Genomic DNA, 21329 nt, shown 5'->3' with positions numbered 1-21329 from the left:
TCCCCAAAACTAATTTTGAGATTTACAAAAGAGTAGGTTTTTTGTCATTACTGTACATTTTGAATGTCACTTTGGCCACCAGTATTATACACTGGTGTAGGCATTTTCACTTGAATGCAAACACTCCACCTCCATCTGACAGCATATTGTACCATGTTACATTTTAGTGTAACAGACTAACCATTCCTGCTGCTCTACATTTATGTACTGTAAAGCCTCCACTTAGAATTTGAAAGTTTAATACCAAAACAATCTGCAATGTGTAGCAAGGTGTTTTCTCAGTGGGTTGAAATATCCAAGTTTAGGTAGTCAGTTTTAAGAGGGTGCATGATACTTTTTTTTTTAAGCACTTTGACTGGCTCACAAAGGTTAAATGTGGAGTCATGTGACTGCCTTGTCTTCTGATTGAATTGGATTCAAATGACTGATCCCATTTAATTGGAGCAGGCGGTGGCTGATGTGGAGGTTGTCTAAAAATAGACTACAATATGCAAATGGATGCGCAAATGAATAAAATTAGTGAACGTCATGTTGGTCATTGTAATGGAGGCCTGAAATTGGGTCATTAGAATTTCTCAAGTTTCCGCTTTCCGCTCACGGGTTAGCGCTGTCACTGAAACGTGATCTTACCAGTGGTTCTTCGGCATGGATGCAACCAATCAGAAAACGGGGTGGTCTGAGACAAATATGGACAATATAGATACAATACTTGACCAAAAAGAAGTAGCTGTCAGAGGGGACATTTGTGGACACTTGTATGATTTTTTTTTTTTTTTTTTTTAATGAAATGACAAATTTTAGAGTCACTCTATGCAAAACCTTCACAATAGCACTTCCATTCATCCATTGTCTTACCTGCTTATCCTCACAAAGGCCGCAGGAATGCTGGATCCCATCCCAGCTGTCTTTGGGCAGGAGGCGGCGAACACCCTGAACTGGTGTCCAGCCAATCACAGGGCAAAAATCAATAACCAGTCGCTCTCACGTTCACACTTATGGGCAATTTACTTGCGTGGAGTTTGCATGTTCTCTATGTGTCTGCGGGGGTTTTCTCCTGGTACTCCTGTTTCCTCTCACATCCTGAAAACATGCATGATCGGCTGATTGAAGACAGAAATAGATGTGAGTGGAATGGTTGTTTCTTTGTATACGTCCTGCGATTGGCTTGCAACCAGTTCAGGGTGTACTCTCCTGCGCAAAGACAGCTATGATAGGCTGCAGAACTCCCAAGACCCTTGTGAGGATGAAGACCTCTGACAATGGATGGACGATTTAATTGCAACTTTATTAAGAGTACAATTTTTTCAGTTGAGAAATATAAAATACACAATTCTTATAAAATTATGAATTGTTTTTGAAAAATTTTATTTCTTGTGGAAAAAAATCCTTTTTAGATTTGTTCTTGTATAAAAGAATGTTTTTTCTAAATTTTTAAAATATTAGAGGTACATATTTTTCTCAAATTTGAATATTTTCCTACAAAAAAATCTATTTTTTAGAATGATACTCGAGTTAAGGTCGTTCTTAATGCTCACCTGACGTGAATGAACCTGATTAGGACACAGGTGTTGGCCATTTGTCCTCCACTGTGATTGGTCGTCATAGCTTCTCAGCCTGGTTAAAGTCCGTGAGCGTCTACTTTGACATCTACTGGTTCCACTTCTCATCACGATGACTCACCTATTAGCGGTTCTGCTCTGGTGCGCTGCAGCGCTTCCTGGCCACCTAGCGGTGGCATCTTTGCCGGCAGTCACTTGTGACAAGGAAAGCGTGGCGGCGGCTGCGACCCTCGGTGTCCAGCACATCAATGGAAAGCACAAGCATGGATTCAGATTCAAGCTGCAGGAGATCCAGAGCAGCAAATATCAACAGGTTGGCACGTTTGAAGTACTAGTCCCTCTGCTTTCCTTTTATAAAAATAGTTGAAAGCCAAGCATGATGGTTCTGCCCAACTCAAGAGTGGGGATGTTAATGGTGGACCATAAACTATATTTTGAAAAGCTTGGAGAATGTCTTTTCCTCAATCCAGGTTTCAGGAGGTTGCCACATAGATGTGAACGTGAAGCTGGTGCAGACCAAATGTCATGTCACCAACCCCAAACCTGATGACCAATGTGAGCTGTGGCGACGGGATGAACGGGTAAATAAGAATTTCGGTTCAAAAAGATTACAGTTGCTCATGTGGTTGACATGCTGAGTTTGGTGTTCTCTTGATTAGGGTGCAGTGGCCACCTGCAGCATTGAGTTTTGGGTGATGTGGGCCGTGGCCAAAGTCATCAGACACGAATGCACTACCAGACCCGGTCATAACCACTTTCTTTGCCTTTTGGGGGGGAGGGAAATGGAGGGGAACCTCATAGAAACTTTTATTCTGAAGTGCAGAATTCCCAGTTTTTAAATGAATTGAACTAAATGTTCAAATTTAGAGCTGTGTGTGTATATAAGTTGGCTTTAAAATGTAACGCCACCTGATGTGCAGAACTCACCAATGAGGAGCTGGAGACTGTTTGTCCCGATTGTCCCAAGTTGTTACCTCTGGATGACCCGACAGCATTGAAGGCTATTCATGATGCTGTGGTCAAGTACAACCGGGAGACCCAGCACCATAATTACTTCACCCTGATGGAAGTGGCTCATGTGACAATGGGGGTGAGGGTTTTTTTTTTTCTCTCTCCCCCCTGTCCTTGCTTCATCATATCCTTTTAACACCATCTTTCGTGTCTCAGTCTGTTCCAACCATTGGCAAGATTACCTCGCTCAAGTTTGCCCTGGTTGAGACCACGTGTCCCAGAGGTGCCAGGAATACTTTTGTGGCCTGCACCCCTCTCTGTCCAGACAGAGCTGTGAGTCGACTTTCATTCTAATTGAAGATGAATACAAAAGGCTCAAGTTTTGATTTGGCTCATAATGCTCCCCCCCCCCCCTACCCCAAAGCATCACGCCTTTTGTCAAACCACCTATTATAACTTGCACAGACAAGTGGGAGAACTTCAGTGTGAATTGTATCTTCCAAAAGTAAGTCTCGACAAGTGCCATTTCTACTTGTTCAGAGCGCCTCATTGTTCAACTTTTGCTCTCCACAGAATCCAGGCCCTCACCCGACTGATGTTCCAGAACTTGTATGCGGGCCTTTGTTCCACGAAAGTCCGGAAGCTTGTGTTTGCAAGGAGCGGCTGAACTACCCTGACAATGCAATCCACCACATTTGTCCATTCCCACTTAAATGATATTGCTTGGCAACTCTTAATAAAAAGAGCACCTTGTCACCTTTTTGTTTTTTTTCCCAGTTTTTTTTTTTTTTTTTTTAAATTACTGGCTGTTAGTTTTCATGGTTTAACTGTCAATGTACTCTCAGCCTGCAGCTTAGACTTAAATGACTATTTGACAAGTCTCAACAATACTCATATCAAACCTAGGAGCTCCAAAAGTTTCAGCAAAGTTATAAATAGCATTAAAATTGTTTAACTTCCTGCTTGGAGCATATTGCACTTTTAAATGGATGGGAATTTTTTTTTTTTTTTTTTTAAAAAGTAGTGAGAAATTAGATTATCCACTTTATTCTCCCACCTATTGGTGCAACCAGTTTGCTGTTTTGCTCATCCAGTTAACTTCCCTGTGATCTGGATACTGTAGCCTGAGGCTCTAAGCATGGTTGACTCAATACACTGAGTTTACTTTGCACAATCTTTTTATAAGCAGTGCACTGAGTTGTCATGATGAGCAGTATACCAAGACCTGAAAAATGTTGTTTAACAATCTGCTTAGTCTGATCTACTGTCTGCTGCACTGACATCCAACAACAAAATTGACACCTTTCCTGAGTCATTTACCACTTTAAAACCAGATTCTGTACTGTGAGCTCTGAAAGCTGATTAAAATTAATTTAAATTCAAGAAATTGCCGACTTGATTTAAAAATAACTCAAGCTAACGCGTAAACGTCCAGGGCTCTGTTGGAAAAGGCTTCAAAGCAGGTACTCTGAGATTTAGAAAACTCACCAGACTGAAGTGAGCGATTGTTGCAAATCATTGATTTCAGTCATTTTGAAAAAGTCAGATGGCAATGAGTCAAGACAGCCTGTTGATGGTTTCAGTTGCTGAACAGTTTCATTTACAGTTTTTTTGGGCAACTATCAAATTCCCTGGATGGATTTAGATGGTGTATCATCTTGCTGATTTGTGCTGGTATTTAACCTGATGGATTGTATTTTTTTCACAATAAACAGACCAAATCATTTATCAACTGTTACGATTTCTAGATCTACAGTATCCAATTCGGGGTGGGCAGTGAGCTTGTCAAGATTTTTTTTTTCTTGCAAAATTTTTCTTTACATTTTAATCCAACTTCTTTCTCAGAAAATTCCAACTGTCAGCAAAAAAAAAAAAAAAAAAATATATATATTATATATATATATATATATATATAATAATTCTCATAAGAGTATAAATTTGAAAGCAACATTTTGGGAAAAATTTTTTTTCATTCTTTCATAAAATTTCATCTTGTAAATGTACTTGTACTATATACTTTTTATTAGCCACTGACGGTGTAGCGGTGTACTTGCTTGACTTTAGTGCAGGCAGCAGTACCCACTCAGTGATGGCGTCTAAGTGCCCTGCAACTGACTGGCGACCAGTTCAGGGTGTAGTCCACCTTTTGTCTGCAGTCAGCTGATAGGCTCCAGTGCCCTGCTACCCTAACCAGGATAGGCAGAGTTGAAAATGGGTGGATGGAGATGTAGTTTTTCTTCATAGTTTGAAACATTTTCTTGAAAAGAAATATATTTTTTTTCTCTTTTTTTTTTTTGGCTTGAAAAAAATTCCTGACAAAATGTATCTTTTTTTTTTTAAAAAAATCATGTCTATTTTTATATTTCTTTAAAAAATAATTATAAACTGTATACATATTTTTAAATGATACAACAGTTTATTTTTTCCTTTCCTAATACTCAGCTGAGGTGAATGAACCCGATTGATAAAAATGACAGCCACCACTAATTGAGACACAAGTGACGGGAATTTGTTCTTCACTCTGATTGGTTGTCAGAACCCCTCAGCCTGGTTAAAGTCTGTGTGCGCCTGGTTAGCTGTGTACTGGTTCTGGTTCTCCTTTCCCATCACGATGCTGCACGTATTATCAGTGCTGCTCTGGTGTGCTCCTATGATTTCTGGCCTCTTTGCGGCGCCATCTTTGCCGGCAGTCTCTTGTGACGAGGAAAGTGAGGTGGCGGCTGCGAACCTCGGTGTCCAACACATCAATCAAGAGCACAAACATGGATTCAGGTTCAAGCTGCAGGTGGTCCAGAGCAGCAAATATCAACAGGTTGGCATTTTTTTTTTTCAATCCTTTTAAGGTGTTCTGTTCAGTCATCATAAAAGGAATACAATAGCCTACTATTGTATTCCTTTTATGATGGAACAATTTTACTATCTCTCAGTGGACATTTAAAGCTGCTGCTGTGGTTTCTAAGTATTTGTGTATTTACTGCAAGTCACTCAAATGGAACAAGGTTTCTAAACTGGAGAACAAAGACATTAGATAAGTACTGGGGGGAAGCATGCAAGTAGTGTGGTAAATTTGTCTACATGACTAGTCAGTAACTCCATCAAATTGATTTGAGAGGTCTGGTTAGGTCCACTCTCTAGAGTATCCAGTTGGACTAGAAACATGCCCTACTGAGGTGATGTGAAAACTAGCCACCCACTGGTGGTCACAGAGTCCCATTGTGAGAATCTGTCCCATGTTTGACAAGAGTACCCGCTGGGGGACTTCAAGTTTTCATGCAAACTAGTTGAGTTATTTTGAAGGCCAAAATGGCTTTTCTTCCCCCACCATGACCTTATTGCCCTGTGGCAGGGCCAGTTTGGAAATGACAGTATCACCTTATCTTCAAGCTTTCAAACTAATGCTGTTTTAAATCTCATTTGTTCAAATGTAGCAAACTAGGATGGGGTGGTTAGGGTCATGGATGGGAGATATTTATGGTGCATCACTTTGAAATGTTTTGGCCCATGTCTTTCTCATCCAGGTTTCAGGAGGTTGCCACATTGATGTGAATGTGAAGCTGGAACAGACCAAATGTCACTTCACCAACCCCAAACCTGATGACCAGTGTGAGCTGTGGCGATTGGATGAACGGGTATTCGAGAATTGGGTCTTTTACTGATCACAGCTGCTCATGTGGTTGACATGCTGAGTGTGGTGTTCTCTTGTTTAGGGAGCTGTGGCCACCTGCAGCATTGAATTTTGGGTGATGTGGGGAGTGGCTAGAGTCACCAAACACGAATGCACCACCAGACCAGGTCACAACTGCTTTTTGTAAAGTTTCTTTGCCTTTCTCAAGCAAATTATGGAACCAGAGTTAAAACTTTTTTGATAAATTCAACACAGAAGGTAGAAGTATATTATGGAAAGATCTTTCTATTCTTCATCTCTCCACCTGGTACAATGAACAAATGCACCTTTTAATACTAACAGGATTGGTTCCTAACTAGTTGAAGTTCCCCACCAATTTGAACACTTTCTTACTGTAACAGCTTGAAATAAAATCATCCCAATTTGTGCAGAACTGACCAACGAGGAACTGGTGACAGTTTGTCCCAGTTGCCCCAAGTTGTTGCCTCTGGATGACCCGACGGCCGTGAAGGCTGTCAATGATGCTGTGGTCAAGTTCAACCGGGAGAACAAACATGAGAATTACTTCACCCTGATGGAAGTCGCACACGTGACAATGAGGGTGAGGACATTTTCTAAACCCTGGCCCTTGTTTCTCCTTACTGCAGCACATCTTTAACTCTTATCCTTCCTGTCAGTCCTTTGAAACTATCGGCACAATTACCTCACTCAAGTTTGCCCTGGTTGAGACCACCTGTCCCAGAGAAGCCAGGAATACTTTTGTGGCCTGCACGCCTCGCTGTCCGGAAAGAGCTGTGAGTTTACTTTCAAACACAAATGGCTCAAGTTTTGATTTGGCTCATAATGCTTCCCCCCCCTCTACCCCAAAGCATCACGCCTTTTGTCAAACCACCTATTATAACTTGCACAGACAAGTGGGAGAACTTCAGTGTGACTTGTATCTTCCAAAAGTAAGTCTCGACAAGTGCCATTTCTACTCGTACAGAGCGCCTCATTGTTCAACTTTTGCTCTCCACAGAATCGAGGCCCCCACCCGACTGTGCCAGAGCCTGTGTGCGGGCCGTTGTTCCACCAAAGTCCGGAAGCTTGTGTTTGCAAGGAGCGGCTGAAGGATCCCGATCATGCTATCCACCACATTTGTCCATTCCCGCTTAAGTGATGTCAGTGCTTGTAATAAAGTGAAGTACTTTGGCACACGTGTGGTCATACTTGATACAAGAGAACTTCATGGGTTTCTCATGTTTGCTGAAGTTTCCTTTCTAATGCTAGTCTTTAATTCTACATTTTAGTTAAGTGGTACTTTTTTTCAAACTACAATTTATCTTACCATATGCTTTGAAATTAAATGTTCCCAAAGGGGGGGGAACCTACAAATTCTGACCTGTAATGCTCACAGTATGCCTTTGCCACTGGGGGAGGTATATAGTTAATGCCTAAAGTTATCAGTATGGCACTGGTTATTTGCAAATGAGCATAAAAGCTGTCCGTGTATGGTTTTACCCCTGTTCAGGTGTGTTAAAAGGGAAACTCATTCTAAGTGTCAATTTCCCATTGAATTTCAAGTCCTCCATGTTCATACATCTGGTTAGCTGGTATGCTAGACAGGAAATTGTTAAAGCACGGCAAAGTTTAGATGAACCATCAGCTCAAGAGTTCTCATTGAAGTATTGAATGCAGGACCTCTCACACACAGTACAAAACATACCCACAGTCCAACAATTGTCAAAAATCCTACTTTTACATGTCTAGGCACTTTTACTTGTCTGCTTAGAAAATCCTGAAGATAGTTAAGTCATCAGTTTATAACCCCAAGATGAAGCAGACTGGTTCTGCAGCAGGACCACAATCCACAGTAAACTAAGTCAATTTCTGAATGGCAAAAGTTTCAGGAGTCAAAATTCAGACTTGAATCAGATTTAATTGCACTGGATGACCAGTAGCAGACCTGAAAAAGCAAATGTATATAGCACATTTCATACACATGATTAAATTCTTTAAATCCAAAAATCAGACATTTAAAACCAAAAAAAATTACCAAAAATGTGTATAGTGCAAAAAACTGAAAAGTAGAAATACTCCAAAAATGAGTTTTTAACCTAAATTTGAAAACATTTACACTTGGGGCTGACAGCACCTCTGTTGGCAACTTATTCTATTTCTGTGCAGTATAATAGCTAAATGCTGTTTCATGTTTGCTTTGGACTCTGCGCTCCACTATTTGATTGGGTGATTTTTTTTTTGTTAGAAACATAAGATTTTCCATCCATCCATCCATCCATTTTCTGAGCTCCCTATCCTCACAAGGATCACAGGAGTGCTGGACCCTATCCCAGCTGTCAACAGGCAGGATTCGGGGGACATCCTGAACTGGTTGCCAGCCAATCGCAGGGCACATCGAGACAAACAGCCGCACTTAGAATCACACCTAGGGGCAATTTCGAGTGTCCAATTAATGTTGTATGTTTTTTTTTTGGGAGGGGGGGGGGAATTTGGGAGGAAACTGGAGTGCCCAGAGAAAACCAGCGTAGGCACAGTGAGAACATGCAAACTCCACAAAGGCGGGCCTGGGATCGCCTGGCCAACACTTTACAGCTATAATGTGCTATGTCATGACAAATAATTTTTCTAAAAAGAAAAATGTTTCTATATTTTCTAAATAAAAAATATTTTCCTCCAAAAAAGCTATTTATTTTTAAAATGGTACACCCATTTATTTTTTTTCTAATGTTCAGCTGAGGTGAATGAACCTGATTGAATGAGGACACAGGTGTTGGGCATTTGTCCCCCAGTGCGATTGGTCATCAGACCTCCTCTGCCCGGTTAAAGTCCGTGTGCATCAGTTGTAAGGTGTACTGTTTCCAGTTCTGGGTTCTCAGCATGATGGCTCACCTAGTAGCGGTTCTGCTGTGGTGCGCTGCAGCACTTCCCAGCCTCCTTGCGGCGCCATCGTTGCTGGCAGTCACTTGTGATAAGGAAAGCGAGGCGGCGGCTGCAAGCCTCGGTGTTCAACACATCAATCGAGAGCACAAACATGGATTCAGGTTCAAGCTGGAGGTAGTCCAGAGCAGCAAATATCAACAGGTTGGTAATTTTCAAGTGTTTTTGTTCTGTTAGGTCATGATAATCTATATCCCTTTTATGCTGGAATGGTTTGACTTTGACACAGTGGACTTTTTAAATGCTGCTGTGATTTCTAAGTAATTTGATGGGCATTTATTTGAGAATGGGAGTTCAATAGAATGAGGTTGGGGGGGGAAAAATACTACTGTTAGTAAATTTTATTATATCTAGAACTGAGACTTTGTTGGATGGGGCAGTCATGTTACACCCTGTTGGAGAAGGGCAGGAGAAAATTTGTGAACCTGGCTGTGCAACTAAAATAAGGTGGGAGCGGTTGAGAATTGATTAATGTATTAGTGAAGAAATACCAAAGCGATTTCTCTATTCATGACTTGTTGTAATAAGTGAGTGGCCTCAAACCCATAGAATAAGTACCAGGGTTATTTTCTTTTGCAAACGCATGCACAATAATTTTATATCGTGGCTGATGACCAGTCTAAATCAAATGAAGGTCAGGCCCAGGAGTCTACCAGATAGCAGCCTGTTAGATGGGACGTCTAACACTGAGAGACCCAAGACTGTTCACGGCTTCACCGAGGTGACCAGAGAGCCATTCAGCTAGCCCCTGTCTCTAGTTTTGATGTACTAGGGGAGCAGTTGCAGGGAACACTCTTACATTTCAAAATGAAAGCCAAAGCAACTTTGCCTCTCCCCCACAATGACCTCACACTGCACTGTGGCAGGCCCAGTTCACCTTTTTGAGTGTAACCCTCGACCTGTTAACCTTTTTGTTCAAATGTAACCATACACACACACACACTAGCATGGTGAGGTTGGGCCCATGTGGCACAACCAGGAAGTCCATACAAGACTAGCACAATTTGACTTTTGGAGGTTATGGCAAAACAATTTGGATCATGTCTTTCTCCATCCAGGTGTCAGGAGGTTGCCACATTGATGTGAATGTGAAGCTGGCGCAGACCAAATGTCACTTCACCAACCCCAAACCTGATGACCAGTGCGAGCTGTGGCGATTGGATGAACGGGTACATATGAATTTGATCCTTGACGATTATGGCTAAACATGTGGCTCACATGCTAAGTGCGGTGTTGTCTCTTGTTTAGGGTGCAGTGGCCACCTGCAGCATTGAATTTTGGGTGATGTGGGGCGTGGCCAAAGTCACCAAATACGAATGCACCACCAGACCAGGTCACAACTTTTTTTTTTTTTTTTTCATGCATCTTTACCTCTCAAATGTAATTAGAAAACTGTTCAATGTTCCCCACAAGCAAGTTGAAAATTTCAAGTAACAAAATAAATATCAATTCTTTTTACTGTATGGTATGACTTCAGTTTCCCACTAATAATAGGTTAATGTAAAATCCATACTTTTTACATTATGGTAACATTGCTATCTATGTGCAGAGCTTACCAATGAGGAGCTGGAAACGGTTTGTCCTGTCTGCCCCAAGTTGTTGCCTCTAGATGACCCGACTGCTGTGGAGGCAGTGCATGACGCTGTGGTCAAGTTTAACCGGGAGACCGAACAGAAGAATTACTTCACACTGTTGGAAGTGGCTCATGTGACAGTGGAGGTGATGAGTATTTTGCCAGTTTTCCTCTCACTGCATTACATCCTTCTAACGCATTATTATTCCTGTTTTAGTCAGTCGCAACCATTGGCGCCATCACCTCACTCAAGTTTGCCCTGGTTGAGACAACATGTCGCAGAGGTGCCAGGAATACTTTTATACCCTGCACACCTCGCTGTCCAGACAGAGCCGTGAGTTAACTTTTATGCTCGTGGTTGGTCACAAATGGCTCCATTTTAATGCTTAACATGACTTTTCTATTTTTAAGCATCATGTCTTTTGTCAAACTGCCTACTACAACTTGCACAGACAAGTGGGAAAACTTGAGTGTGAATTATATCTGCCAAAAGTAAGTTTAAAAAAAAAAAAAAAGTGCTACACTTTACCTGTGCAGAGTGCCTCATTGTTCCTCCTTGCTCACCGCAGAATCCAGGCCCCTACCCGACTGACGTGCCAGAGCCTGTGTGTAGACCGTTGTTCCATCAAAGTCCGGAAGCTTGTGTTTGCAAGGAGAGGCTGAAGTACCCTGATCATGCGATCCACCACATTTGTCCATTCCCACTAAAGTGATGTCATTGCATTTCAACTTGATTGTAATAAATAAAAGTCCTTTGCCACTGAAGAACATTTTATGGCTGTCTAGTGTTTGACTGAAGTTGGCCTTCTAAAGCCAGTCTTGGTCATTTTGAAAATATATATTGAGTAATTCTTCAGCTTTCACTTGTAGCTCAATACACAATCTTGCTCCATTAATCTTAAATTCCTACGGCCCACCCAAAAAGTGTGGCAATATTTCAAAATGCATGGCAATCAGTCTTGGCATTCAATTCTGAGCTCAAAATAGCCAATTTGTAGATTGTCTAAATTTCATGCATGTTTCCTTTGGGGGTTGTCCTATGCTGTTTCATATTCCATGAATACTGGCAGCTTGTGACAAAACTTTTACTCCAGTACAAAGATCCAAATGTTGTTCTTTATGGGTTAGCAGCTATTGTGAGACTTTGACTTATGCAGTGGGTGGTTTATGCATCTAAGTGCCAGTGATTTTCACCAAATGAGTGATGACCATCTATTGGGATCGTGGGCATAGGTATTTCCACTAGCAAGCAACCCTGGCTAATTGTACCTAAAGTCGATGGCCACCATTATGGGAAGGTTCTTGTCACCTTGAAGGCGACTGTGGTCCTGGTTTACATTTAGATGAACAAATTTTTGTCTGGTACTCTACCCAAATATTTCACTAACTTAAAGTATTGAGCAGTAAATTGCATTTTGTTTGTGCTATTTACTGTAATTTCCAGCCTCTAAGATGTGACTTTTTTCACACGCTTTCACCCCTGCGGTTTATGCAGTGATGTGGAAATTTTACATTTTTTTCTCACAGCCGCAAAGGCCACTCTAGCGGTAAAAGGGAAGAGTGAGACCAGTGGTATATGTGCCGAGGAAGTGACTTTTACCGGTTTGCGCCTGTTAGCGCTGCGCTAGCGTGTTACTGCTGTGTCTCAGTGATTTTTACCAGTATGTTTTTTTTTCTTTTTAACTAGCCCTGTTAGCTGGCGCTAGTGTTAGCGTTAAACTCTCTTTGTACTGTTTCTCTTTGTAAATATCTCGTGTTTCACAGTGGGTTTTAATGTGAGCACTTGGGACTTTTACACAGCTGTGGCGTATGTATGTACCAAATGGTATTTCCTTTACAAATGTGCCGGGTGAGGCTTGTAACCACGTGCACTCTGTAGGCCGGGAATCACGGTACTACTACGGTACTCAGTAGTTATTTTGGAGTGTACTTTTTTGTGTACTTTTTATTTGAGCCACATTGTAAAAGTACTTGAGTAAAATGTTTGGCTGCTCTACTCCTCTGGAGTAGGCAATGGATAGGTTTCCAATGACATCACCACAGTCCTTAGACCAATTGGATAAATTAACGATAGAAAAAAACATCATGCTTCACCTGTGTTCTCTGACCTCCATGACACACAAGATGGTGTAGTTGGAAACCTATCCATTGCTACTCTTCGGATCAGCCAGTGTTGTATTTGTTGCTCTGGTCCTTTGAATTTTCTGGATGAGGTTCTGGGCATCATAGGCGTGGTTGCGGCCCCAACAGAAACATGAAGCACATCCAAAATTGGCGACGAGAACTGATCCACTAGTCCATCTTTTATTACTTAGAAAATGTGGCTACAATTAGTTTATGGATGTTATGTTAATGTTAAATGCATTAAGCAAAATGGAAATGAACAATAAAATTTGTATACCTTTTCCTGGAGGATGCATTTGCCTTTGAAGTTGGTAGAAGTAAAACAGTTAATGATTTAGGCAATTATTTTCCAGAATGAGAGGCTTCTATTCATGTTGTGCAGGTGGAGATTGGCCTGGCTCAAGTGGGGGCCAAAACAAACAAGTAAAGAAATGAAATAAAATTTTAATTTTAACCCTATATTTTTCATGATCATATACTTGAGTATTGTGAAAGTTTTCGTCCGAGACAAACATTTATTATGGCTTATTGTAGTCTTCAAGTTTTCCAATATTGCTTAATTTAAGATTTGAAAAACATTTCTGAGGGAGCCCGGGGAATCCCCCCAAGATCTCAACTTTTTCATGCCTTTGGTGGTTGCATGTCTGATTAAAGAATTATTTTATCAAACTTTCTCCAATTGTGGTGCTAATTTTGGCGGGCCTTGGCCACCGGAGGATGTTCACCCAGACATCTAAATTCCTCCCAGCTCATAAGTATGCTGTTAATACTTTGCAAATGATTAAGCATACATGACTTCAGTATATGGTCTGTTTATGTTCCACCAATGGTGCTACATTCACATATGCCGCTTAAAGGGAAACAACAGTGCCACAAGTGCTAACTGTTAGCCTGTGTATCAATGTTCATACCTGTTTGGCTGTGAACATCCTACATTTACCGGGGTAGACACAGAAAATGGCTCAAGTAGAACAAAGTCTGTGTTTGGCTTTTGACTCGCTTATGCATTATGTCTGATTTATTTCTACTTTCCTATTGCTCAGCTGAGGTGAATAGACCGAATTGAGAGAAAGTACAACCACCCCCCACCCCTAATTAGGACACAGGTGATGGGCATTTGTCCTCCACTGTGATTCGTTGTCAGAGCTCCTCATCCTGGTTAAAGTCTGCGTGCGTCTGATCTGATATCAGTTCTCATCATGATGATTCACCTAGTAGTGGTTCTGCTTTGGTGCTCTGCAGCACTTCCTGCCTTCCTTGCGGCGCCATCTTTACCTCCAGTCACCTGTGATAGTAAAAGTGTGGCGGGGGCTGCGAGACTTGGTGTCCAACACGTCAATGGAAAGCACAATCATGGATTCAGGTTCAAGCTGCAAGAGGTCCAGAGCAGCAAGTATCAACAGGTTTGGCACAAGGATTCACTCTGGGTTAGGGGGGATTTGTTTGTCAGAAAATTTAAAAAGTTTGGCACTTTCCTCCATCCAGATATCAGGAGGTTGCCACATAGATGTGAATGTGAAACTAGTGCAGACCAAATGTCACTTCACCAACCCCAAACCTGATGACTAATGTGAGCTGTGGTGGAGAGATGAACGGGTAAATAAGAATTTTGGTTCTGAAAGATTACAGCTGCTCATGTAGGTAACATGCTAAATGTGTTGTTGCTTGTTAAGGGTGCAGTTGCCACCTGCAGCATTGACTTTTGGGTGATGTGGGGTGCGGCCAAAGTCACCAGACATGAATGCACCACCAGACCAGGTTACAACCCACAACTACTTAGTCACCTTTTATCTCTGAAACAAAGTGTAGCAGAACCTCAGTTCAAACTTTTTGTTCTGAGTCTGTTCAAGAACTGAAGTGTAAATTTACCCATTTGAAAAAAAAATGAAATGGAAGGTAGATTAGGGGTCTGTCATGCAAAGATTGCAAACTTTTTTTTTTTTTTTGGGGGGGGGATATGAGTTTATCAAACTAGTTTCCTATAAATTTACATTTCAAGGATACTGAGGAATAAGCAAAACTTTTTTTTTTTTCCAATTTTAGATGTAGAGTAACTTCTCCTGATTCTGAACAATGTACTTTTTTTATTGTAACACTAACAGGATTGGATCTTGCCTTTTTGTTCTTCAGTTTCTCCCATAAATCTGAAAAGTTGCTTAACTCATCTTGATATAGCGTAACGTGCCACCTGTGTGCAGACCTGACCAATGAGGAGCTGGTGACTTTGTCCTTACTGCCACAAGTTGTTGCCTCTGGATGACCCGACAGCTGTGAAGGCTGTTAATGACTCCGTGGTGAAGTTCAACCATGAGAGCAAACAAGAGAATTACTTCACCCTGATGGAAGTGGCCCACGTGACAATGGGGGTGCTGAGTTTTTCATTTTATCATTTCTTTTGTCATTGTTTTCTTTTTAAACATTTTTCTTTCTTAGTCTGTTCTAACCATTGGCACAATTACCTCACTCAAATTTGCCCTGGTTGAGACCACATGTCCCAGAGAAACCAGGAATACTTTTGTCACCTGCACGCCTCGCTGTCCAAACAGGGCTGTGAGTCTGACTTCCATGCAAATGGCCTTTTAAAAATGAACACAAATGGCTGTCTTGATTTGGGTATTAACTTGGCTATTCTCTTTTTAAGCATCACGCCTTTTGTCACACCTTCTATTACAACTTGTACAGACAAGTGGGAGAACTTGAGTGTGACTTGTATCCACCAAAGGTAAGTCTCCAGAAGTGGTACTTCTGCTTGTACAGAGGACCTCATTGTTCAAATTTTGTTCTCCACAGAATCCAGGCCCCCACCCGACTGATGTGCCAGAACCTGTATGCGGCCCGTTGTTCCACCAAAGTCCAGAAGCCTGTATTTGCAAGGAGCGGCTGAACTACCCTGATCGTACTCTCCACCAAATTTGTCCATTCCCGCTTAAGTGATTTCATTGCTTGTCAACTCTAATAAACTGTATACTTGCTGCCACTTTTGTGATCATACTTGATGCAAGAATGCTTATTAGCTTAGTGTTTGGTATTGTAATGCTAGTCTTTCTAAATTTTAAGTGCGATATTAAATTTCTGGACTGCACATGTAGCTTGAAATTGCCATTAAGCTGTTCTCTCTCTGCCAAAACCATTTTTGAGGGAACTATACAGGTGGTCATATTGCAGCTGATTTTTAAATACTAAGTGAAACTTAAGTCAAAGTACTAGATATAAGTCCAAATTGAGTGTGAGACTATTAAAGATGTCTTAAATGGTCTTTTTCTATAGGCTACACAATGAGGATGACTATTACAATTGACACCTTGCACAAGTGATGCAAGACAGTGCTGAAGAGGCTGGCTGTTCAAAGAGCTAATAGAGAATGAAAAGGGGACAAGTAATGGATAAACTTACCCTGGAGAGGATTGTGAAATAAAAACCCATTCAAAAATTTTAAGATTCAGAGTGAAGTGAGCTGGAGTCAGTCCTTCAAGAGCCACTATGCACAAATGTATGCAAGACATTGGTTTCAGCTGCCACATTCCTTGTGTCAAGCCACTCTTGAACTACAGAGTATCAGAAGCGTCTTGCCTGGGCTAAAGGGAAAAGGCTCGACTGCCACGGAGTGGTCCAAATTTATGTTCTATAATGAAAGTAAAGTTTCCATGTTTGGAAATCGAGCTGATGCATGAACTGTATAGCCTCCCCTTAGGATATTCTGACTGCTAGCTATCATTGGACAGGAAGTGGGGTACACCTTGAACTGGTCTCCAGCCAATCGCAGGGTACATGGAGACAGACAAAAGTCGGACTCACAATCACATCTAGGGGTAATTTAGTGTCTCTAATGAATGTATGTTTTTGGGATGTGGGAGGAAACCGGAGTGCCCAGAGAAAACCCACGCAGGCACGGGGAGAACATGCCAACTCCACACAGGCGGAGCCGGGATTCGAACTCTGGTCCTCAGGACTCTTAGGCCCAACGCTCTACAGCACTGTGCCACCGTCCCGGCTCTATTTTACCTTTATAAATATTTTTTTCTCACAAGTATAATACTTTATTCTTGTAAAATTACAGCTTTTCTTTAAAAAAACAAATCAACTTCTACTATGAAATTCATAGTAAAGCCAAATATTTTTGTGAAAACAAGTTTTAGACTATTTTTTGTCTTCAAAGATAAATGAGTTTTACTGAAAAGAAAAATTACTTAAAATATATTTTTATAAAGCATATATTTTTTCTAAAAATCTATATATTTTCCTACAAAAAAAAAAATTTAAATGATAGGCCAGTTTTTTTCTTATGTTGCAAATGCTCAGCTGAGGTTAATGAACCTGATTGATTGGAATTATAACCACCACTTATTAAGACACAGGTGTTGGGCATTTGCCCTCCACTGTGATTGGTTGTCAGAGCTCCTCAGCCTGGTTAAAGTCCGTGTGCTGTCTCCAGTTCTTAGTTCTCAACATGATGACTCACCTAGTAGCGGTTCTGCTCTGGTGCGCTGCTGCATTTTCTGGCCTCCTTGCGGCGCCGTCGTTGCCAGTAGTCACCTGTGACAAGGAAAACGTGGGAGTGGTTGCGAGACTCGGTGTCCAGCACATCAATGGAAAGCACAAGCACGGATTCAGGTTTAAGCTCCTGGTGGTCCAGAGCAGCGATTATCAACAGGTTGGCAGTTTTTTTTTTTTTTTCGGGGGGTGGTGGGGGGCTCGGTTAGGTCCAGTAGAAAGGATAACTTTGGAAGAGTTTGGCGTTCTATTTCTCCATCCAGATATCAGGAGGCTGCCATATTGACGTGAACGTGAAGCTGGTGCAGAGCAAATGTCACTTCACCAACCCCAAACCTGATGACCAGTGTGAGCTGTGGCGATTGGATGAACGGGTATATTTTGAATTTGGCCCTGAAAAATTGCAGCTTCTCATGTAAGTGACATGCTAAGGGTTGTCACTTGTTTAGGGAGCCGTGGCCACCTGCAGTATTGAATTTTGGGTGATGTGGGGAATGCCCAAAGTCACCAGCCACGAATGTACCACCAGACCAGGTCACTAACCCCCCACTCCCCATTTCTGAGACTTACTGCAACTTTTTGCAAACTTTAGCCACTTAATCATTTGCTTTTTGGTAACTTACCACTTGTGTGCAGAACTTACCAATGAGGAGCTGGTGACAATTTGTCCCATTTGCCCCAAGTTGTTACCTCTGGATGATCCAACCGCTGTGAAGGCTGTGCATGATGCTGTGGTCAAGTTCAACCGGGAGAGCCAGCACCATAAATACTTCACCCTGATGGAAGTGGCTCATGTGACAATGGGGGTGAGGACAGGAAAAGTGTGTGTGTTTTTCTGTACTGAATCATGTTCTTTTAACATTGTTTTTGTCAGTCTGATGCAATCATCGGGCCCATTACCTCACTCCAGTTTGCACTGGTTGAGACTACATGTCCCAGAGGTGCCAGGAATACTTTTGTGCCCTGCACACCTCGTTGTCCAGAGAGAGCTGTGAGTTGAATTTTATGCTACTGGATGGTCAAAGATTAACTCATCTAAACACAAATGAATTTTGGTTCTTAACTTGACTGCTTTTCTATTTTCAAGTATCATGCCTTTTGCCAAACATCCTACTACAACTTACACAAACAAGTGGGAAAACTTGACTGTGAATTTTATCCACCAAAAGTAGGTGCACAAACGTGCTACTTGTACAGAGTGCCAGAGTCTCACATTAACAATTTGTTCTCTACAGAATCAGGGCCCCCACCCGACTGATGTTCCAGAGCCTGTGTGCAGGCCTTTGTTCCACCGAAGTCCGGAAGCTTGTATTTGCAAGGCACGGCTGAACAACCCTGATCAGGCCATCCACCACATTTGTCCCTTCCCGCTTAAGTGATATTGCTGCTTGTTAATTTAATAAAGTACATTGCCATTTGTGTACTTAATGCTAGAACAAAATTCTTTTTTTAAATGCTGGCCTTGGTAAATTCTAACTTCCTTATGAAAGTACCTTTTTAGTAATTTCACAAAAAAAGACTGCATATACCATTAAAGTTCCTTCACTAAAACTCACTCTACTTTCATATATGAATGCACTGTAATGACTTTCTCCAAATGTGCTGCTCATGTTGGTGTGTCTGGGTCACCGGAAAGAACAACTGTTGACCTAAATACTGTGATTCCCAGCCTACTGAGTTCACCTAGTTAGAAGCCTCACTGAGTACATTTGTAAAGGAAATACCATTTGGTACATATGCCACAGCTGTGTAAGAGCCCCAAGTGCCCACATTGAAATGTGATATTTACAAAAGATGGTACACAGGTTTAATGCTAACCGGGCCTGTTAAAATAAAACTTACTGGTAAATACCACAGACATGCCAATAAGCCAGCAACACACTAACAGCGCTAGCAGGCCCAGTAAGTCACTTCCTCTGCACATATATTCCACCGGTCTCATTCTTACCTTGAGTGCCCCCTTGTGGCTGTTAGAAAAAATGCACAAATAAGCTGCATCACCGCATAAACTGAATGACTGAAAGCATGTGAAAGAAGTCACGGCTTGTAGGCCAAAAATTACGATAAATCAGCCAGATCAGTGGCAAATGAAGCACAAGTGTATGTTTTAAAGGGCAACACTGCCACATATGCAACATTTTAGCCAATTTCTCAGTGAATTTTACCAGGTGTGTTTAGATTTTGCCACACTTTTACCAGTTGGACAAACTAACAGTGCTACATCTGACATGTACATGACTTGAGTGAGGCCTTGTCAGCAACTTGAACCCAGGACCTGTCATGCAAAGCAATTCACACCCATAAACCATTGAGCCATGCTTATCTGCTAACATGCTAGTTCTAGTTTTTAGTTGCACTTTCAGTTGAGAAACTATTCTGAACTTCTGATTTTGAACACATTTACATTTACAAATGGGGTGGTCAAAGCCAAATATGGATCAAACGGATACAAAACTGGATTAAAGTGAAGTAGCTGTCAGAGGGGCCATCTTGGGACACTCTTTTAACAAAGGTGTTTTTTAAAATGAATTTGGCATACTAAATCCAGATTGGTCACTCGATGGAAGTTTAAATAGCCAAAACGCAGGACCTTTAAATTGTTTGAAAAGTTTAGAATTAATGTAGCATTTGATCTTGTTTTTAATTAAATGTTGACCAGCCAAAATATGGTTTGGTTGAATATTTTGGCACCTTGAACAACTGGTTAGAGCATCAGCCTCACAGTTCTGAGAACTGGGGTTCAAATCCTGGCCCCTCCTGTGTGGAGTTTGCATGTTCTACCACTGCCTGTGTTAATTTTCTCTGTGTTTCCTCCCACATAAAAAAAAAAAAAAAAAAATATATATATATATATATATAATATATATATATATATATATATATATATATAAAATTGGGGAATCTAAATTGCCTTTAAGTCTGTGGTTGTGAGTGCACATGGTTATGTTTATGTGCCTTGCGATTGCCTGGGAACCTGTTTAGGGTGTGCACTGCCTCCTACCTGAAGAAAGATAGCTGGGATAGGTTCCAGACCTCCCTTGTGAGGATAGGCGGTTCAAAAAATGGATGGATGGATTATTTTAAATTGACTTGGGAAATACTTGTCTTGACATTTACATTTGTTTGATGATCTGAAACAAAGTTGGGAAATTAAAAAAAAAACATTAAAAAATTGAGAACAAGCCCAACACTTTTTCAGAGGACTGTAGACTCATTTTCAGTTTGACAGTAAACTTTAACTGTTATTATTAAACACCTTGAAGCAAACACAATTTGCCCACTTATTGGAAGAACTAAGCGAGTTTAACTGTGATTTCACAAGCTTAAATTTGTTTAAAGTATGTGTAAGGAATAAAACTATATAATGATGTATTTTTCTCAGGGTTTTTATAGTGCTGAATTACAGACGATCTGGCCATTAGTCCACCTACTAACTCGCTCTTTTCTGAACCCCCACATGACAAAACCCAACGAGGCCGAAAAATATGGGATGACGCTGATGCCAGTACATTGTCTGACGAGCTAACAGGCCTCACGATCCCTGTGATTGGTTGTCAGATTTTTTTTTTTTGAGAACTCTATTTTCATGATATTATTTTTTTTTCTTGAAAAAACACATTTGTTTGACAAGAAAGTTTTCTTCAACAAAATTAGATATTTCTTCAATATTATTCTTTTGTAACTTTACCTTCTGTACATTGCACATTTTTAGTTGTAAAATGTAAAATAAAACAATTTTCACATGAGTGAATTTGTGTTAAAAGCAACATATTTCTTGGGTAAAATATTTTTTTTCTTTTTACAAATACTTTTTTTCATCAAAAGAAAAATCACTTATTCTCAGAAAAATAGACCATTCCCTTAAGAGAATCTATTTCTACTATTTACTGTACTTCCTCCAAAATAAATACTGTAATTCTTCAAAACATTTTCTTGAAAACAGAAAGATCTTTTTCCTGAGATTTGAATTTCTTTTGGTCTTGAATCAAAAAATTAGCATAATTTTTCTAAAAATAATAATAATAAATAAATAATAAAAAGAAAAATGTCAATGTAAAAATGTATTTTT

The 21329-nt window shown here is 40.8% G+C and overlaps 6 protein-coding genes across 6 annotated transcripts in view; all 6 read left to right on the top strand.

Annotated features, from left to right (window-relative positions):
* The first annotated feature begins 1633 nt into the window (after positions 1–1633).
* On the top strand, positions 1634–3266 carry LOC133503342 (antihemorrhagic factor cHLP-B-like). Its single transcript, XM_061824871.1, has 7 exons — positions 1634–1872; positions 2030–2140; positions 2219–2303; positions 2480–2649; positions 2727–2843; positions 2935–3015; positions 3084–3266. Exons 1-7 carry the CDS (start codon positions 1672–1674, stop codon positions 3225–3227), a joined length of 909 nt encoding a protein of 302 aa, XP_061680855.1. The 5' UTR covers positions 1634–1671; the 3' UTR covers positions 3228–3266.
* A 1793-nt stretch (positions 3267–5059) lies between these two features.
* LOC133503483 (alpha-2-HS-glycoprotein-like) lies at positions 5060–7331 on the top strand. Its single transcript, XM_061825162.1, has 7 exons — positions 5060–5322; positions 6029–6139; positions 6218–6302; positions 6567–6736; positions 6813–6929; positions 7005–7085; positions 7154–7331. Exons 1-7 carry the CDS (start codon positions 5122–5124, stop codon positions 7292–7294), a joined length of 906 nt encoding a protein of 301 aa, XP_061681146.1. The 5' UTR covers positions 5060–5121; the 3' UTR covers positions 7295–7331.
* Positions 7332–8970: 1639 nt separating this feature from the next.
* On the top strand, positions 8971–11415 carry LOC133503338 (alpha-2-HS-glycoprotein-like). The gene is made up of 7 exons (XM_061824867.1): positions 8971–9216; positions 10131–10241; positions 10321–10405; positions 10622–10791; positions 10863–10979; positions 11057–11137; positions 11215–11415. Exons 1-7 carry the CDS (start codon positions 9013–9015, stop codon positions 11356–11358), a joined length of 912 nt encoding a protein of 303 aa, XP_061680851.1. The 5' UTR covers positions 8971–9012; the 3' UTR covers positions 11359–11415.
* Positions 11416–13953: 2538 nt separating this feature from the next.
* Positions 13954–15716, top strand: LOC133503340 (antihemorrhagic factor BJ46a-like). The gene is given in 8 exon segments (XM_061824869.1): positions 13954–14172; positions 14255–14365; positions 14443–14527; positions 14968–14992; positions 14994–15135; positions 15203–15319; positions 15411–15491; positions 15560–15716. Coding segments are annotated over 8 exon segments (909 nt in total). The 5' UTR covers positions 13954–13968; the 3' UTR covers positions 15704–15716.
* A 1446-nt stretch (positions 15717–17162) lies between these two features.
* LOC133503431 (antihemorrhagic factor cHLP-B-like) lies at positions 17163–18683 on the top strand. Its single transcript, XM_061825073.1, has 7 exons — positions 17163–17420; positions 17524–17634; positions 17710–17794; positions 17897–18066; positions 18135–18251; positions 18348–18428; positions 18496–18683. The coding sequence occupies exons 1-7, from the start codon at positions 17217–17219 to the stop codon at positions 18637–18639; spliced, it is 912 nt and encodes a 303-aa protein (XP_061681057.1). The 5' UTR covers positions 17163–17216; the 3' UTR covers positions 18640–18683.
* A 2034-nt stretch (positions 18684–20717) lies between these two features.
* LOC133503450 (nucleolar protein 11-like) overlaps positions 20718–21329 on the top strand; it is an 8763-nt gene continuing 8151 nt past the window's right edge. The window contains exon 1 of the mRNA XM_061825124.1: positions 20718–20772. Coding sequence (XP_061681108.1) covers positions 20718–20772 — 55 coding nt within the window. The remainder of the gene's footprint in view (positions 20773–21329) is intronic.

Source organism: Syngnathoides biaculeatus, chromosome 7 (genome assembly GCF_019802595.1).
Source record: "Syngnathoides biaculeatus isolate LvHL_M chromosome 7, ASM1980259v1, whole genome shotgun sequence".
Taxonomy (NCBI): domain Eukaryota; kingdom Metazoa; phylum Chordata; class Actinopteri; order Syngnathiformes; family Syngnathidae; genus Syngnathoides; species Syngnathoides biaculeatus.
Note: the sequence above shows the minus strand (reverse complement) of the source record. Positions and strands in the feature narration are given on the sequence as shown.

Coding starts and splice junctions, on each gene's coding strand:
- LOC133503431 (XM_061825073.1), top strand. CDS start 17,217: ATGATGACTCACCTAGTAGCGGTTCTGCTCTGGTGCGCTGCTGCATTT. Junction 17,635..17,709: donor TGTGGCGATTGGATGAACGG/GTATATTTTGAA, acceptor TCACTTGTTTAG/GGAGCCGTGGCCACCTGCAG. Junction 18,252..18,347: donor CTCGTTGTCCAGAGAGAGCT/GTGAGTTGAATT, acceptor TCTATTTTCAAG/TATCATGCCTTTTGCCAAAC.
- LOC133503342 (XM_061824871.1), top strand. CDS start 1,672: ATGACTCACCTATTAGCGGTTCTGCTCTGGTGCGCTGCAGCGCTTCCT. Junction 2,304..2,479: donor CGAATGCACTACCAGACCCG/GTCATAACCACT, acceptor CCTGATGTGCAG/AACTCACCAATGAGGAGCTG. Junction 2,844..2,934: donor CTCTCTGTCCAGACAGAGCT/GTGAGTCGACTT, acceptor CCTACCCCAAAG/CATCACGCCTTTTGTCAAAC.
- LOC133503483 (XM_061825162.1), top strand. CDS start 5,122: ATGCTGCACGTATTATCAGTGCTGCTCTGGTGTGCTCCTATGATTTCT. Junction 5,323..6,028: donor AGAGCAGCAAATATCAACAG/GTTGGCATTTTT, acceptor TTTCTCATCCAG/GTTTCAGGAGGTTGCCACAT. Junction 7,086..7,153: donor GTGACTTGTATCTTCCAAAA/GTAAGTCTCGAC, acceptor TGCTCTCCACAG/AATCGAGGCCCCCACCCGAC.
- LOC133503338 (XM_061824867.1), top strand. CDS start 9,013: ATGATGGCTCACCTAGTAGCGGTTCTGCTGTGGTGCGCTGCAGCACTT. Junction 10,242..10,320: donor TGTGGCGATTGGATGAACGG/GTACATATGAAT, acceptor TCTCTTGTTTAG/GGTGCAGTGGCCACCTGCAG. Junction 11,138..11,214: donor GTGAATTATATCTGCCAAAA/GTAAGTTTAAAA, acceptor TGCTCACCGCAG/AATCCAGGCCCCTACCCGAC.